The 18,677-nt window shown below is 35.5% G+C and overlaps 2 protein-coding genes across 2 annotated transcripts; both read right to left on the bottom strand.

The window, feature by feature from the left end:
* Positions 1-15,102: 15,102 nt before the first annotated feature.
* On the bottom strand, positions 15,103-17,028 carry LOC114166409. Its single transcript, XM_028051143.1, has 3 exons — positions 16,654-17,028; positions 15,539-16,324; positions 15,103-15,435 (listed from the first exon to the last, which is right to left on the bottom strand). The coding sequence occupies exons 1-3, from the start codon at positions 17,011-17,013 to the stop codon at positions 15,127-15,129; spliced, it is 1,455 nt and encodes a 484-aa protein (XP_027906944.1). The 5' UTR covers positions 17,014-17,028; the 3' UTR covers positions 15,103-15,126.
* Positions 17,029-17,032: 4 nt separating this feature from the next.
* On the bottom strand, positions 17,033-17,947 carry LOC114165603 (involucrin-like). Its single transcript, XM_028050186.1, has 3 exons — positions 17,797-17,947; positions 17,088-17,720; positions 17,033-17,052 (listed from the first exon to the last, which is right to left on the bottom strand). Exons 2-3 carry the CDS (start codon positions 17,716-17,718, stop codon positions 17,033-17,035), a joined length of 651 nt encoding a protein of 216 aa, XP_027905987.1. The 5' UTR covers positions 17,719-17,720; positions 17,797-17,947.
* Positions 17,948-18,677: the final 730 nt, after the last annotated feature.

Here is an 18,677-nt window from a genome sequence, read left to right as displayed (position 1 = left end):
TCGGATGTATTTCCGCATGGAATTCTAAAACAGGTGTCCAATATAGAGACGCTTGTGTTGTGTGATGGTTCCTCCAAGGAGATCTTCCGCTGTCAAAGTCTTAATAATGGAGATTATAGCAAACTTCTCTTGCAGCTGAAAGTGTTACGCTTGGAATCTGAATTCTTAACCTGTTTGGAAGGTCTTGAAGTCAGATAATGTAAATTAGAAAACTTTATTCGGTAAAACAAAATTATTTTAAATATAGTCAGCTGTGTTTTTTTAATACAAAATAATTCTTGGTAAAATTAGTGAATATGTCAAATCTGTGAAGTATTAAAGAATTAAAAAATCTCAATTTTGGTGACTCTTCATAATTAATTTCATATTTTTATTTATTCTTTTGGGCGTATAAACGCAAGCGGAATCATGGATTGTACTCGGTTACAGGGGCATAATTAAACATTTATATTTCCTTTATGCCTAGTCCACCTAATTTTTGGACCTACAAAATTTATCCCATTTCACCCATTATATTTTTTCTCCTTCTGAACCCCATCCCCAAAGAAACCGTCTTTGTAACTTTGTAATCTCCTTTAGCACTAATTTTGCCACCATGAGAAAAGATAAGAGTAAGGGGAGAACAGAAACGAAAAATTTGAGAAAACACACTCTTCCAGCAAAAAGATAATTCCCTCCCGTTCCGTTGAGAAAGTATCTTCCTAATATTAACACATTCTCGCTTCGCTTTTCTTGGATCACCGATAGGTATCCCCAATCAATGAACAATTTAAGAAGTGCAATAATTCTTCACAACACCTTCCTCCATTCTCTGTCTCTATTTATTTGTTGTTTAACATATTTGTCTGCTATTTTATTTTTTGTCAATCTTATTTTCAAATCAATCCATGCATTTATGTTAATAATATACACATTCATTATTTCATGACTCTTCAACTTAACGCTAAGATCAGGGATGACAACGAAACAAGACGATATTAGAATAAAATATATTCAGTTTTGATTTTGCTCCCTCTGTTATAACAGAATGGGATTCTGTTTTGCCAGCGGTAATGTTTTGCTCTTTGACCAAGACAGCTGTTGAATAAGGGTAGCTACCATAAATGCCCCTTTTTGTTCCTTGCATTCGGTGCATTGAATTTAATGAAAACATCCTTTAATATTTTAATCTAAGATGGTATCTAGAGCCTTCTTTTCCAGTGGGATACCCTAATTTTTTTTTAAATGGCTTCCTTTCCACCCACTCCTTCGACTGCTTCTCCCTTTCTCAATTCTCTTGCTGAAAAGCTTGATGACACCAACTATCTCTTCTGGAGGTAGCAGATCGAACCCATCATCAAAGCTCACAAACTTCAGCGTTTCGTAGTCAATCCCGTCATTCCTCCGCAATACCTTACCGAAACAGATTGTCAAGATGGCAAAGTTAATCCTGCTTTTGAAGCTTGGGAAGTTCAGGACCAGTTGTTGCTCACTTGGCTTCAATCCACCTTATCGAAATCTGTTCTCTCTCGGGTCATTGGCTCAACTCATTCATATCAAGTCTGGGACAAAATTTATGAGTATTTTCATTTGCAAACGAAGGCCTGCACTCGTCAACTTCGCACCGACCTTCGAACCACCTTTCTTGACGGAAAAACGATGCGCGAGTTCTTGTCTCAGATAAGACTATTGCTGATGAGCTTGCTGGTGTGGGCAATCCAATCCCACTTGAAGAACATGTGGATGCTATTTTAGAAGGATTATTACAAGATTATGCTTCTGTGATTTCTGTCATCGAAAGCAAATTTACGACGCCTCTTGTCGCTGAAGTTGAGGCTCTTCTTCTCGCTCATGAATCTCGTCTTGCTCGCTTTACCAAACAGTCCTTCTCTCCTTCTGTTAACTATACCCAAGGCTACCTGCATCCTACCTCCTCTGATATTGGCACTCGTTCTCATTTTGCCGTTGGGTTTGTTTGTCATGGTGGTGGTCGTGGTCCTAATGGAGCTCGCGGTGGCAGTAATAAGGATCACCGTGGTGGGGGTCCTGGTCGAGGGCGTGGAGGTCGTTTTGCCAACTTTCAATGCCAAATCTGCTTGAAATATGGTCATACTGCCAACATTTGTTTTTATAAGGCTGATTCAAGTTATCAACCTCGTGAGTCTCTTGTGCTCCATGATCCTTCAACCCAGCACCCTGTCCAACCCACTTTGCCTCAGTCCACTGACAAAGCTTATAACACTTGGGTCAATCCTAATTTACCCAACTCCACTCCTACTAATGCCTTACTTACTTCATCTCAGAATGTTACCAATTCTACATGGATCCCTGATTCTGGTGCCTCGTTTCATGTTACTGGTGAATCTCAGAATATACATCAGTTGGGTCATTTTGACGGGCCAGACCAAATTTTTATTGGAAATGGTCAAGGTTTGCCTATTACTGGTTCTGGTGTTTCCTCCTTCTTGTCCCCTCTTAACTCCACTGTTGCTTTAAAATTAAACAATTTACTTCATGTTCCTTCTCTTACCAAAAATTTATTGAGTGTTAGCAAGTTTGCCCAAGACAATTGTGTTTTCTTTGAATTTCACTCTGATCATTGTCTTGTTAAATCTCAGGGAACAAATGAAGTTTTACTTCAAGGTGTTGTTGGTTTTGATGGGCTATATTGCTTTCCCAACCTCAAGCTTCATCCACCGTCTGCCTTGTTGTCCTCTTCCGCTGCACCACCCTCCACTTCTGCAGAGTTACCCTTCAGTTCTCCCTCTGTTTTTAAGACTAATGATGTAAATAATCCAGTGATACCCCTAGTCTCCCCTCTTTGTGGCATTCTAGATTGGGTCATCCTCACTCTCATGTTCTTAACCTTGTTTTACGTCAGTGTAATGTTTCTTCTTCCAATAAAAATGTTCCCGAGTTTTGTTCATCCTGTTGTGTAGGAAAGTCTCATCGACTTCCTTCCTCGATTTCTACCACTGTTTATACTATGCCATTGGAACTAATTTTTACAGACCTATGGGGTCCCTCTCACATTCCTTCTCATTCTGGATATCTTTACTATGTTTCCTTTATTGATGCATATTCACGATTCACCTGGATTTATCCCTTAAAATCCAAAGCTGAGACACTTGTTATTTTTCAACAATTTAAAGCTATGGTTGAACTTCAATTAAACTCCAAAATTAAAAGTGTCCAATCTGACTAGGGAGGGGAATTCAGACCATTTAGTACTTTCCTAAATACCCTTGACATCACTCATAGATTAATCTGCCCTCATATTCACCATCAAAATGGTGTGGTTGAACGGAAACATAGACATATTGTCAATTTGGGTCTTACCCTCCTCCATCATGCATCTTTGCCTCTTGCCCTTTGGGACTTTGCCTTTCTTACTGCAGTTTATCTCATCAATTTATTACCTACTGCATCATTAAATTTTAACACTCCTTTTACTGTTTTATTTCAAAAACAGCCTGATTACATGTTCTTAAGAACCTTTGGGTGTGCTTGTTTTCCTTTTCTCCGTCCTTACAATGCTCACAAACTTAACTTCAGATCCCAGGAGTGTGTTTTTCTTGGATATTCTTCATCCCACAAAGGTTATAAATGTCTCTCCTCTTCCGGTAAAATCTATATTTCCAAGGATGTGATTTTCAATGAACACCGATTTCCTTATTGTGACATTTTTCAGCAACAACCTATACCCATCTCTTCTCTCTCACAATACTTTACCCTTAATCCAGATTTATCACCTTTGTCCCCCACCCCTCTCACGCCTCCCACTTATGTTTCAGCTGCAGGTTCCTCCCAACAGTCTCCTGTATCTTCTCATACCAGTACCCCTTCTCATCCAAATACTGATTTGTTTGTGTCACCCACTATGTCACAACCTACACCCCCTTCCCCCTCTTCTCCTGAGTCCAGTGCTCTTGAGTCCAGTGCTCCTGCTGAACCAATTCCCAACATTCTTAATAATCATCCTATGCAAACCAGATCCAAATCAGGCATTCATTGTCCTCAGATTCGTCCTTCCTTATTGTTGACTCATACTAAACCCAAAGGAATTAAACAAGCTCTGTTTGATCCAACTTGGTTTTCTGCTATGCAACAAGAGTATTCTGCTTTATTAAAAAATAACACTTGGGATTTAGTTCCCTTACCCCCTGCTCGACAAGCAATAGGGTGTAAGTGGGTGTTTAGAATAAAAGAAAATGCAGATGGATCCATCAACAAGTACAAGGCTCGATTAGTTGCTAAGGGTTTTCATCAAGTCCCTGGCTTTGATTTTCATGACACATTCTCTCCGGTTGTTAAGCCTATTACTATTAGAATTGTAAATTCCTCTTGCTCTGTCTAATCATTGGGAGTTGTTTTAGTTAGATGTCAACAATGCCTTTCTCAATGGCCCTCTTGAAGAGACAGATTATATGATTCAACCTCTTGGATTTGAGGTTGTTGATAAATCTCTTGTGTGCAAATTGAATAAAGCTCTTTATGGCTTGAAGCAAGCCCCACGCCAATGGTTTGACAAACTCAAAACTACACTTATTCAGTTCGGTTTTCAGGCTAGTAAATGTGATCCATCTTTATTCATCTATAAGCAACACACTCAAACTGTTTTTCTTCTGGTTTATGTGGATGATATCATCATCACCGGCAACTCTTCTTCTCTCATCCAGCAGCTTACTACTCAGCTTCATTCTACCTTCTCTCTCAAAAATCTTGGTCAGCTAGAGTATTTCTTGGGGATTGAACTTAAGCACTTACCTGACAAGTCCCTTCTCCTCACTCAAAGCAAATACATTCAGGACCTTCTTCACAAGACCAATATGGCTACAGCTCATCCTATTTCTTCACCTATGGCCTCTTCCTGCAAACTCTCGAAAACCACTGGTGACTTATTTTTGGATCCTACTCTTTATAGATTTGTAGTTGGGGCTTTACAGTATGTAACTCTTACTAGGCCTGATATCTGCTTTACGGTTAATAAAGTTTGTCAATTTATGGCCAACCCTCTTGATACTCATTGGATGGCAGTTAAAAGAATCCTCAGATATCTCAAAGGTACTATATCTCACAGCCTTCTCATGAAACCTGTTACTGTTGGATAACCTTTCACTATCACAGCTCTGTGTGATGCTGATTGGGCTTCTGATATCAATGATCGACGCTCCACATCTGGTTCTGCCATTTTCTTAGGCTCTAATTTGATCTCATGGTGGTCTCGCAAGCAGCCAGTAATAGCCAGATCTAGTACCGAGGCTGAATATCGTAGCTTAGCTCAAACTACCGCTGAGCTAAATTGGATTCAAGCTCTTTTACAAGAACTTCAGGTCCCTTTCTCTCCTCCTCTTCTTCTCTGTGATAATCAAAGTGTTGTGGCCATTGCGCACAATCCTGTTTTCCACAGTCGCACCAAACATATGGAGATTGATGTCTTCTTTGTCAGAGAAAAGGTTCTGTCCAAGCAGCTTCTCGTTTATCATATTCCAGCTTTAGATCAATGGGCAGACATTTTCACAAAGTCTCTCTCTCAAGCCCGATTTTCTTTTCTTCAAGGCAAACTCAATGTACAGTGTTTATCTCCCAACCCTCCACCTTGAGTTTGAGGGAAGATATTAGAATAAAATATATTCAGTTTTGATTTTGCTCCCTCTGTTATAACAGAATGGGATTCTGTTTTGCCAGCTGTAATGTTTTGCTCTTTGACCAAGACAGCTGTTGAATATGGGTAGCTACTATAAATGCCCCTTTTTGTTCCCTGCATTCGGTGCATTGAATTTAATGAAAACATCCTTTAATATTTTAATCTAAGAGACAAGGATAAATTTTCCTATCTCATATTTATATTCATTCTTATATTCAAATTTAACGAGTATCAAACTTTTTGTCTCATCTTCATCTTCACCGGGTAATGGGTATATTGTAACATCCCTAGGGAATATTACTTAAAAATAAATAATAAAAGAAATAAATTCGTTAATAGTCATCTCGATAAAAATCCCAACGCGGGAAAAATTAATTTCATGAACGCACGCGCCAAAACTTATAACATAATCAGTCAAGTGTTACAAGCTCCCATTATTCGTGTTTATAATAAAAACATAAAGTAATACATATGAGAGAAAATCCTAGCTCTAATCCCATGCTAGCCCTCACTCCGCCATCTGAACATCCTCAGCACCACTTGTATCAACATCTGCTCCCGTGTAATGAATTACACGATCATCGCCACACACAAACAGAAAGGGTGAGCTGAGAAAATAAAATAACAAGCATATAAAACACAAGATAGATCATTTACCCATCTTATTCATTATCTATAATTCTTGGCCAAGACCTTAACCCCAAGACTTATCAGTCTTCAAATCATACAATTTGTTAGCCTTGGACTCAGGAATCTGATGCTCACACGAACCTGCCCGCTCGTGGTCCTGCCTCTACGAACCTCCCCGCTCGTAGTCCTGCTCTAGGAACCTCCCCGCTCGTAGTCCTACTCTACGGACCTGCCCGCCCGTAGTCCAACACATGTGATCCACCAGCCCCCGTACCTCCCCGCACGTGGCATCTCTCAACGTGAGCACGGAACATACGAACCTACCTCGCTCGTATCCCCACGTGAGAGTAACTGGATATGAACCTCCCCGTTCATATCATCACATGTCAAACACCATCCATGAACCTACTCGCTCATGGCACAGCATCTCCCGATCCAAGCAAAGCATCATTGTCAGTTAAAACAACACACCAGAAAGCAAAGAACAACAGCATTTTCGCCTGGCTCGACCCACATGCCGCCAGGCGAAACTGTTCCAGACCGCCTGGTGTTATTCACTTACCGCCAGGCGTCAGTGTCCTCCCAGACCCACTGTTTTCTCGTCACCGCCTGGCGGAGCACATTGTGCCGCCAGGCGCCCCACGGTGCAGTATTCTCTCACGCTAAGTCTATCGCCTGGCGGTTATCAGTGGGCCACCAGGCGCCATACCAGAAACACTCTGCAGCTGATTTTGGCACTCGATTTGGTTGGTTCTACAATTCAAATCCCTCTAAGGCCAATTCCCTTTTGGGTCTCAGTACTCAATCCTGATCTATTGCCAATCCCAATATATTCTGGTGTCACTATAGTCTGTCTCTATCATTCGCACATTTCGACTAGAGATTTCTTTATACATAATTTATGATGTTAAGTCTGAATTCACCAATGACAGATCCCATTCTCACACCTCCCCTCTTCACAATTACACTCATCCATAAACCCCATATGCTAAATCAACAGTACATGTATCATCCATCCTTCACCCTGTTTCCCACTCCTTTTACCCATCTCACTAGAATTCGTAGTTCCAACTTGTCTACCATTCTTCACAACTAACTCCTCCTCACTATCATTAACCCACCATATCCACTAACCCTTTAGCGTCCGATGCAGTTTCTATTCAACAACACAATGTTCCAGTGGCGTCTTCTTACTCATTACCTTACACCCAAACAATATTCACCTACTCTCCTTTGACCTTGCCTCCTCACAAGCTACCTCTCCTTCCCAACTTCTCACCCATAATTTCCTCCCTTCCACTACACAACCTTTTCACTTATCAAGGTTCTCCTTCTCCTGCAGAAATTCCCAGCATAGCACCCAACCAGAACTGCCACACCTCATCGCCTGGCGGACAGCACGGAACCGCCAGGCGGCATACCAGCACCAGGCCTCCAGCATACGTTTCTGCACTCCCCACGAACCTATCTCACTCTTCTTCTTCCCCTATAATCACCACACTTACATTTACGTCTTGTTTAACACCCAATCTTAACGAAATTATAATCTTCGCATTCCTAAATTCCCATTACTCCCTAATCAATCATAACAATCCCATAAACAAAATTCCAATATGATCATAAACATCCCAAGCAATAAATCCAGGGCAATCATCCATCATACAATTATATAAAAATCATTTGCGACTCCGCAGTTCGTTATATTCACCCAAATTAGCATAAAAACCATCAACCAGAACGCAACCAAGGTCGCGCCGCCGGGCAGGGACTCATCGCCGCCAGGCGACTCAAACCAAAACAAGAACATTCGCCCACCTCTGATGAGCCGCCTGACGGTAGGGATCAAACCGCCAGGCGGTTTCTGGGAAAAACCCAGAAACCCAATCGAACAGTGCAGAAAACAGATGGAAGCATGCGATTTCAATGAGTTACGATACAGTGCAACGTACATGTATTAAAATATCAAAAAATTACAAAAATAACAAAAAAAAATTTATAAAATAACAAAAAATTACGGTAAAGGAAACATAATATTATTAAAATATTCAATATTAAATATTTAGAAAAACTTACAGTTATATACATTTCAAATTATAATACTGAATAAAATTTCTTGAAACCAAAATATTTAATAAATTTTCAAATATTGATAAAACATAGTTAATAAAATTTAAAAATATTTTAAAAAATATATAAGAAAAAAAATATTCAAATTAAAATATATTTTAAATGTTTGTTTTCTTTAATTTTTTAAATTCTAATGAATCTCTTCTTTATACACTAATAAAAGTTATAATACATCTATCACTTGATCAAAATCACGCAAAGAACAAAAATTAAACTAATAATAATATAATTTTAACAAAGATCTTGTATCTTTTGAACTTCAATATATGTTGGATTGTGATAAAAAAGATTCACGACAATTATATTAAAATTTTATATTATAGTAAATAAAATTTATTTATACTATTAAGTGACAAAATTATAGTATGATAATGTGTTAAAAATACAAAATAATTATATAAAATATATCAAAATAATATTTTAAATGATAAAAATAAACAAAAAAAATATTAAAAAATTATCAAATGTGTGTTTTAGAAATAATTTGAGAGACTATTGAATGAAAACACGCTTAGAAAAACAAATGTATAATTAAGGATATGATAAAATGAAAGATACCTTAGAGATCTAAGAAAACTTTTCAAATATCAACATAGTCAATGGTTGAGAGATAATGAAAATTATTTCAGTGAAACAAAAGAGTTATTTAAATGAAATGATAAACGTTGGCAAATGAACCAATCGTTAACATAGTAATAAAATATCATCCTCTGGTATTGACTCGTTGAATATAGATTCCTAATTTACGTAATTTTGAGTACATGACATTCAATAGAATTGCATTCATAAAATTTATAACAAAAACTTCAATAAATATAAAAGTTGTTAGAGAATTGATTTCGTACCCTTTCCTCTAGAATTCTAATCCTTTTCAATTGATGCAAACAATGTAATCATCCACTTGAGTTTACTTAGAGTTGTTTCACCTTTGATCCCTTAGTAGGTAATATCTATTCATTGACTTCGAACCCCCTATCCCTTAGGTTAGTTTACAAAAATTCAATAGAATCATGAAAAATCAATAATTATATCTATTGCAAACTAATTAGGTATGCTCAATTTCCCAATTGTGACATAACCTAACATATCTTATTTATAATCGCAAGCAATCCCCAATTTTCTAATACATCAATTATAAAGAGTAGAACCTTCAATTTATCTCAGTAAAATTTATGAGTCTTATACCAATCCTCCAACAAAAAGAAAATCAGTTTTGCACAATGCAACAAAAACTAAAACTGATGGGAGAAAAAGAATGGCAAAGATAAAGAGAAAGAATTTTCGTAAACAATCCTCCGCTTTTTATCTTTTTCTTTGTTGAGGTGGGTTTCTCACTCCTCTAACTATTTCCCTCACTTTCTCTTTCTTTTATTTTATTTTTCCTTTAAATGATTGTCAGTCCACGTCATATTTAGATTTCTCACTGAAAAATGCATAGGTTGTGGAAAAATCCACAGGTCGTGAAAAAACCCATCAGGCACATGTGGAACACGCTATTTTGAATCCTGCACTTTTGAAGCCAAATCCACAAGTCGTGAAAAATCCACTAGGCACTTGTGAACATGTTGTTTTGTGTCTAACTAACTCCCTCCAAACATATTTACACAAACAATGCGCAAACCCAAATGTATGATCTGAAACAAGATATTGCATGATGAAATTAGTACAATAATGTACAAATGAATAAAAATGGCCATTTTCTCTTTCTTTTATTTTTTTTCCTTTAAATCCTTATCAGTACGCAGTCGCCACCAACGACAAACAGTGGTGCGCGACTTCTCATCTCATTATGCTTCCTTCACGGGAGCTCCTCAGCACTTCTGAGAACAGGGCTCGTCTCCATCGCAACTCCAACGGTCAGACACAACGCACCATTCAGAGTTGCCACCGCGACCATGCCAAGGTTGTCACTTGCCACCGCTGGAGCTTCACGGGATGTTGTTCTTGTTCTATCTTTTCTCTCTAATTTGTGATGACGACGTGTTTGATTGAATATAAGGTGAAAAAAATGAGGGTGAATGTGTAGTTGCGTGCTCTCTTAGGTTGTGTGGATGAGGAGAGATAGAAAATTGGAGTTTAATATGTTTGTTTTGATATGAGAGTGAGTGGGGTTCTGTAAAAGGAGAGGAAGAAGTTGTTTGTGCGCGGTTATGTGTTGGTCGATTCTACAATTGATTGGGGAAGAAGATGAAGTTGATTGTTGTTGAGACTACTGTTAGTTGTGTTGATTTTATGAAAAAGGAAGATAATGCAGAGATAGATTTTGTGTGTGTTTTGTGTTGATGATGGGTGGTTCGGTGTTAAAAAAAAAAGATGAATGTGTGAAGATGTTATATTTTATTGATATATCCTATATATAGAGTAAAATGTAACAGAATACCAAGTATAAAATATTTACAATATCTCACCCTTAATATTTTTATGTTGTTAGAAGTGGGTTTTAAGCCTAACTCAACCCCATAAAACCGGCTTGTAAGGTGTGGATTGCACCCACTTATATATTGTGAATTGGCCTTATCTCCAGTCGATGTGGGACTTCCAATACACTTTGTCACACGAGGTATATTCATCTCGTGCGTGGGACAAGAAATTAGTGGGTGGTCCGTTAGCGGCCTGAGATAGCGGGTGGAACAGAATGTTCAAGAAAGTTCGTTAGAATAGACTCTAACTTGGCTCTAATACTATGTTAGACGTGGGTTTTAAGCCTAACTCAAGCTCACAAAACTAGCTTGTAAGGTGAGGATTGCACCCACTTATATATTGTGAATTGACCTTATCTCTAGTCGATATGGGACTTCCAACACACCCCCTCACGCTGAGGTATATTCATCTCGTGCATGGGACAAGAAATTAGTTGGTGGTTCGTTAGCGGCCCGAAATAGCGGGTGGAACAGAATGTCCAAGAAAGTTCGCTAGGATAGGCTCTAACTTGGCTCTGATACCACTGTTGGGAAATCACACACTAAAAATAATAATCTCTTCAAGCGGAAGCACACCCACAAATAAGAGCAGAAAAATATAAATAAAAACACAGAAAATTTAACGTGGTTCGGCACCTCAAGGCATATTTTCACAAATACTCAACAAGAAGTATTATCACCCAAGTGCAATTTTTCTTTCGGCAAAAATTGTAGGCCTTCTAAGTTTTTATAGACCAAAACTACAAACCCTTCATAGTGCAATTTTCTTTGGACCAAAATTGCAAACCCTTCACAGTGCAATTTTTCTGGCAAAAATTACAAACCTTCCAATGACACACAACTACCCAAGCCTTCACTGCTCTTGCTACTAGTGATTTGGAAGTCTCACATCAACTAGAGATAATGTCAATTCACAATATATAAGTGGATACAATCCTCATCTTACAAGGTAAGCTGGTTTTGTGGGGTTGAGTTAAGCTTAAAGTCCACTTCTAACATATGTCATATGGACTATGATTATAGTCACTGAGAGACATCACTTTTACCCCTAAAACTTCAAGGCAATGGTGTTATGGGTCTTTATTTTTATATAGTATTTGTCTATTTTATCCAATGTGAAACTTTTTTACTTACACTTAGACTATTCTCAACGGAATGTGTGTTTTATGAAGATGAGAAGGAACGCACGCCTTAGTGGTATAACGAAATATGTCAGAGGTTACTACTCACTCGAACTATTCCACCACGTCAGTATGCTATTTAAATAACATTAAAAAAATAACAAAATTGATAAAAAGTAGAATTTAATTAAAAAAAGAAATTAAAATAAATTGAACAAACTAAAAAAAATACGAATTGAATTAGTATTTAAGATTAATATTAAATTTAAAATTAATAAATTAATACGTTTTTAATAGAACTAATACTAACTTAAGATACAAATAAATTAATTAAGTAAATAGCAGTTTAACAAATTTAAATTTTTTGGCACAAGAAAGTTGAATGATGATGGATTAAATGTGATATAAACTCCATTAATGTAGACTAGAAAACGTATTTGGTAGAGAAAATCTTTTAAATATAGTCAACTGAGTTTTTGTTTATAAGATTATTAATAAAATAAAGGAATATTTCATAGTTTTTGGAGTCCTGTAATGCTTGAAAATAATTAGTTTTGTATTTGCACGTGCAGATTTCAAACATTCGACAACTTGATCTGAAAAATAGGTCAGGACTACAAGAGATTGATTATGTGAATTGGACGCTCCTGTCTGATTGATTATGGTATTTCTAAAGTGAAGAATAATACCTCATGCATTTGATGTCCTGGGATCAGAACAAACTTTTTTTTTCCTTGGAATTATAATTCCACTAAGTTATTCATGTGTTTAACTGAGAACATTGCTGTAAATTTTAGCATAATATGATTTATTTTGGCTTGCATTCTGCTTAAATAGGCTCCACCAGATGCTGCTAGTGCCCCATTTCAGTTCTTCAGTGGTTCAGATACCGATGAAGATAGTGAACACGGTACATCAAATATTAACTAATGTTACTAAAATTGTTAACTTTTTTTCACGGTCAGTTATATCATTTGCTCTATGCTATGCGCGTGTAGGTGATGATTAATTAGAAGCAGTTTTCCACATCATAATACGATGATTAAGTCTATTACGTAAGCAATTTTATATTATTTAGTGTTATTTTATATTTTATTGATATCTATTTAAGTGGACATTTCTTTGCTATGATTTAGTTACGAGGCTTATGTATAGTATGATATTCGCTATAATGCTACTTTTACATCCTTTATAATGAAATTCATATTTTATTCGTAATCACTTTTATATATGAAAGTATAGTAATTGTTTTCATAATTTGTGTAGGTTGAGTTTCAGTTGCTTACTCCAATATTACAGTAATAAAAAGGAGACTGCAGGCATAAAAATTGGATGAAGATGAATGTTTCCCTATTTGTTACTAGCATATATGATTGTGTTTTTAATAAAATTATAAATAAAAAGTGTTGTTCTACCGAATTGATGATGAAATGCATTATTATTTATATTATGTAATGTGAGAGTGTAAGTGATGAACGGTCTTGAATACCGAATAAAGGTGAAGTGATGAACTGTCTTGAATACCCAATAAACGTGAAGTGATGAAATGCGTCAAATATTGACGTTATTATTATATATGTGTGCATACGTCCTTGCTATTTCACATTTTAATATATTCTTTTATTGTAATAATAGAAGTTCAAACAACAATTTGTCCATCTCTTAATTAACATCTAAAATTTATTTATTTTATTTACATAAGGCAACACCCAAATCATAACTCTTGTATTATATTAATTTAAGAAGATTTTTTAAATTTGAATTTTTTTTTCTTCAAAACTTATTATTTACATAGTATAAATGGTTCTCAAAAATTTTTAAAAAATGAAGAGTTATTACTTATAAGATAATCTCGAAGATATGCAATACGCATCTGGATGGAAAAAATAAACTAAAGACAGGTAACATATAATTTAAGAAGTCAACTTCAAACCAAACTATATAAAAATTAACCTCCTAAAAATATCTTATTTCAAGATGAATTTTGGCGAAGTGATTATCGAAAAAAGAGGATTTAGAAATAAGAAGAGAACGAACTTCCATGTAAATCGAGAAAGTTATGACAATTTTGTATTTCTTAAAAGGTTAATTGTCATTTGAATATTATGAATTGATGATAAAATAGGTACTCAGAGAGGTAAGAATATAATTATAAAATACAAGCTTGTGTATAAAATTTCTGTTTAATATACGGCACCGAGTTTTTTTAAAAAAAATTAATTGTTGATAAAATTAGTAAGTCTCTGATATTTCTAAAACACTGACTTAAAAATCTTACTGACTTTTGAAATAGTTAATTTATTGTTTTTATTTATGTGTAAATTTCATGTATATTTCACATCTTAATCACGAGAAGTAAATGGTGAGGTTAGTAAATGCCTTAAAAGCGACAAGTCATACAATTTAATAAGTCACCTTAATAAATCTTAAAATAAAGTATTAATTACTTTTTTTTCTCTTTGTTTTTCTTTTAAAAATTCAAGTTCTGCTTTTTTAATTTTAATTTAGCTACACTTAGAAAAATTATATAATTTGATTTATTTCGGATACAACGGTCAAATGACATGTATAAAAGAATTCAAAAAAAAATTCAAAAAAAAAATTTTAAAAAATCATAAATTGAGATATGATGTTAACTTTAATACTGTTTAATCAAAATTAACAACAAAAATCAAATTGGATATTTTTAAAAAACTAAGATCAAATTGATATAAAAAAAAACTTGAAAACTAATTTGATACTTCTTAATAAATAGATGACAAAAAAAATAATTTAACCAAATATTATTATAATAAAGGTTAGATAGTTGAATGTAAAAAATTAATGGATAAAAGAGATAATTTGAATGTTAATTACGATTATCTTTACCAGCTTTTAACCAAATTATGTTGTACTGTGGTAGATAGTCTTAATCCACCTCCAAAATAATCAACGAATACCAAGCCACGCAGTAAGCTTGTGATTATCAATCATGTATCAGCTTTATTACATAGGCATCTCCCAACACAGTTTCTATGTCTTTTGTGTTAAGAATCCAAGTGTGATTCTAAGTCCCAAATTGGCTAGAAATAAGAAAGTGTTGAAGAATTATAATAACATGCACAAAACAAGAAAAAAAACGTTAAATGATCATCATATCCACTTAAACACAATTATTTCATACACCAAAATGTAACGCAGCATTGCTCCACTCCACCCTTTATCACTTATCACCCACACTTTTGGGTTTGACTTCTTCCTTTGTATTCTGCACTGAATTATTATTGTTCTCTTCCTTCTCCCTTTTAGATTCTACAACACTTTGTTTCTTTTTCTCTTTCTTATCATTTAAGTCGATATCTTTCTCACGTTTTTGTCTTTTTCTTTTTTCTTCCCATTTTATTCTCTTCCTTCTAAAGAAACTCCAACCTGGAATGAGTCTTTGGAATCTCCAAGTCCACAATAAGAAGGATAGGCTCCGAGTAAAAGCACCTTTGTCGGATGTTAAAGAAGCCCTCAAGAGGTTTATTGCCTGACCAAAATCGACAAATAATTAGACAAATCTTAAATAAAACCATTGACATGAATCAGATTTTCTTAAGCCAATATCGAAAGAACATGGTTGTGAACATTACCTCTGACTTCTTTATTTTCACCAAATGTTCCTCCAATTTAGTAAACGGGGTGTCATCCATAAATGAACATGGAATACTTGAAGTAGTTGTCATTGGTAACACTGTCAGATCATCATTCACAACAAATAGACACGGCCTCTTCATAAATCCCACACCATCTTTTCTTGCTCTATCGGAAGATCTTGGGTCCAAAAGTTTGATATCTTTTGGTTGTTGTAGCATATCGCGTTTCTTTGAAATCATTCTTTTTTCAGAGATGATACGACCCTTCTCATTTTTCATTTCTCTAAGGCCATACCAATATTTGGCAGTGTCATATTGATTTGCATTCAATAGTGGATTTCTCTCACAACCAAAATGAGGAGCCACCTTTGGATTCAGTAAGGATCTGTTTGATGACTCTATGAACCACGATGGATCCAGATTCTTCACACTTTTGTATAAGTTACGAATGCAACCCAACGACAATTTGCCATTCTTAATCTTCAGAATAGATGCAAGAAGTGGTATGAGGCAAAAGGAAAAATTGTTACTCTTAAGGTTCATAATAGATCCAAGAGGTGTTGTGAGGAAGCTGGCTAGAAAATCGACAAAATCTCCATCTGCTTCAACAAATAGAATCTTGTTCTTTGCTTTGCTCACCATTACCTTGATTTCTAAATAATCTTTGGAACCACTGGAGCCAATAACTCGTGAGAATGAGACCGATCGCTTGGACTCCTTTCCTAATAATACATCACTAAGCGGGGTTTTGGAGGTTAATGCTTGCTTCAGTATGTTTAGTATCTGAAAGAAGATAAGTGAAAAAACAAAGCACGATTTAAGGCAGTAAAGTTATAATTAAACAAGGAAAGTTCATATGAGCTTACATTATATATCAAAGTACGACAACTACGGAAAAGTCCTGCTCAACTACAATTTTACAATATATTGAATAACTGGAGAAAGGTTAACAACTTCATATATAACTTCATATATAGTGTAAGTCACAAAAATGTCTCTCAAATTTTTACCAGAAAATGATATTTTAGTCAACTAAATAATTTTATGTATTTGCATAAACTTGAAACTGTCAAATATTGGAGGAATAGTCTTTTCTACATAAGAAATATTACCTTTTTCCTGTCAAGATGCTCTACTATCTGGTTTTCGAGTTTTTTGTGTCCAAGTTTGAGGGGTGATTTAATGGATTCACTTGGAGAGCTTCGGCGCACTGTCAAGTCATCATAGATCAAGAACATGGCCTTTCCTTTGACAAAAACACCATCGTCACCACCATGCTCTTCCAGCATTTCTATTTCTTTGATGAATGACCCGCAGTCGCACTTTTTAGCAGAAAAAGAACTCACCAACAATTTACTTTCTTTACTTGAACAGTTAAGACACATGAAATACTTTGTGGGTTTTGTATCATCCACTTTCACTTTTAGTCTCTGGCAAGAGCTCTCTAAGGGGTTGCGCGGAGAATGCAACATTTCCTGGCAGTTGTTGTTCCTAAAAACAACAGAGTCCAACTTATTAACACTCTGGTAAAGCTCCTTGATGCAACCAAGCCCTACTTGTTGTTTAGACCGAAGCCCCAAAATATCCTTAAAACTGTGGCACAGCTTGTTGATGCAACCAGGTCCTTCTTGTTGTTCGGAGTTGTTCTCATGCCCTATTTGTTGTTCAGAGGTGTTCTCACACCTTTGTTGTTGTTCAGAGGTGTTCTCATGCTCTACTTGTTGTTGTTGAGAGGTGTTCTCACGTCCTTGTTGTTGTTGAGAGGTGTTCTCACGCCCTTCTTGTTGTTCAGAGCTGTTGTCAGGCCTTTGTTGTTGCTCAGAGTTGTTATCGCGCCCTTCTTGTTCCTCAGAGGTGTTCCCACGCCCTACTAGTTGTTCAGAGATGTTCTCACGTCCTACTTGTTGTTGAGAGTTGTTCCGAAGTCCCAAAATATCCTTAAAACTCGGGCACAGATTGTTGATGCAACCAGGTCCTTCTTGTTGTTCAGAGGTGTTCTCACGCCTTTGTTGTTGTTCAGAGGTGTCCCAAAGCCGAATAATAGTTCCCAATGGAAGGGTAAGGAAACTGAAGAGAACATCTACCAACTCCCCACTTGCTTCCGCCACAATTACACGTTCTTTTTTATCGTCAACCCAATATTTCAAAGAGATTTTTCCCTCTTCGTTGGAAGCCATAACTGAAATATAAACTAAACAATATTAACCAATTAAAAACAAAAACAAAATGTACAGTTTTAGTAAAGCTTCTGATACCTTAAATCAATTGTTGGTCGATTGTGGCACTTAGGCGATATTTCTAGGAATCACTTTTGCGTTTTAAGGAATGAGCAAGCATGGTGAAAACGTTTTCTATGTCCTTGGAATTAAGGAAGCTCCCAAGAGAAAAAACATACTTAGTTTGGTTTTTTCAAAATAATTCTAAACCACAACTGAATCACAATATGCTTTTCAATTTTAAGTTCTAAAATTTTTGAAAAAGTTCTTTTCAGTATTCAAATTTAAAAAGTTGTAAAAGTTTGTAATATAACTTCGTAATTTTTTAATTGACAAACTCTTGCACAACTATGGATGCTTAAACCATGAATGAGAAGAGGGAAATCAACCAAAGCTTTTATTTCCTTAAATTCCAAAACTTTTTCACAACAGGCTGTGAAGATTATTAGTAATGAAAAGCATCCATAGCAAAATATTATATTGTATACCCACCAGCTTTTTGGATTTGATTTGTTCAAAAAGATAGTAGGTATAGATGCAGCACTAAACCAAACAGCATTAGTTCAACTTGGGAGCCAAAAACTCGCAAAATATATTCATCATACCAATAATTATTTTTTATTTCTTTAATTATTATATAGCTTTATCAATAGCAATTCGTTTTTATTCACTAAATTTCTTTTCATTTGAAGATTAATATTGGCCTTTGTGACATAAAGGAATTATTTTAAATTTAATGTATAGAGTATAATTTTGTGAAAAAAATGCTCCTATAACATTCGAAGTCATACAAGATATCATTATCAAACAGACTAGACATTACTCAACTTGTGACGAAGAATATTACTTATATTTTTTTAATATGTCATGATAATTAATAAAATTCAATAAATCATTTTAACTATTCCCTTTCTTTATAT

The sequence above is a fragment of the Vigna unguiculata genome, chromosome 10, assembly GCF_004118075.2.
Source record: "Vigna unguiculata cultivar IT97K-499-35 chromosome 10, ASM411807v1, whole genome shotgun sequence".
Lineage (NCBI taxonomy): Eukaryota > Viridiplantae > Streptophyta > Magnoliopsida > Fabales > Fabaceae > Vigna > Vigna unguiculata.
This window is presented reverse-complemented; position numbering and strand designations above follow the sequence as displayed.

Coding starts and splice junctions, on each gene's coding strand:
- LOC114165603 (XM_028050186.1), bottom strand. CDS start 17,718: ATGGCTTCCAACGAAGAGGGAAAAATCTCTTTGAAATATTGGGTTGAC. Junction 17,053..17,087: donor TAAACAACAAGTAGGGCTTG/GTTGCATCAAGG, acceptor AGTGTTAATAAG/TTGGACTCTGTTGTTTTTAG.
- LOC114166409 (XM_028051143.1), bottom strand. CDS start 17,013: ATGTTGCATTCTCCGCGCAACCCCTTAGAGAGCTCTTGCCAGAGACTA. Junction 16,325..16,653: donor AGCATCTTGACAGGAAAAAG/GTAATATTTCTT, acceptor ATCTTCTTTCAG/ATACTAAACATACTGAAGCA. Junction 15,436..15,538: donor TGAAAATAAAGAAGTCAGAG/GTAATGTTCACA, acceptor GATTTTGGTCAG/GCAATAAACCTCTTGAGGGC.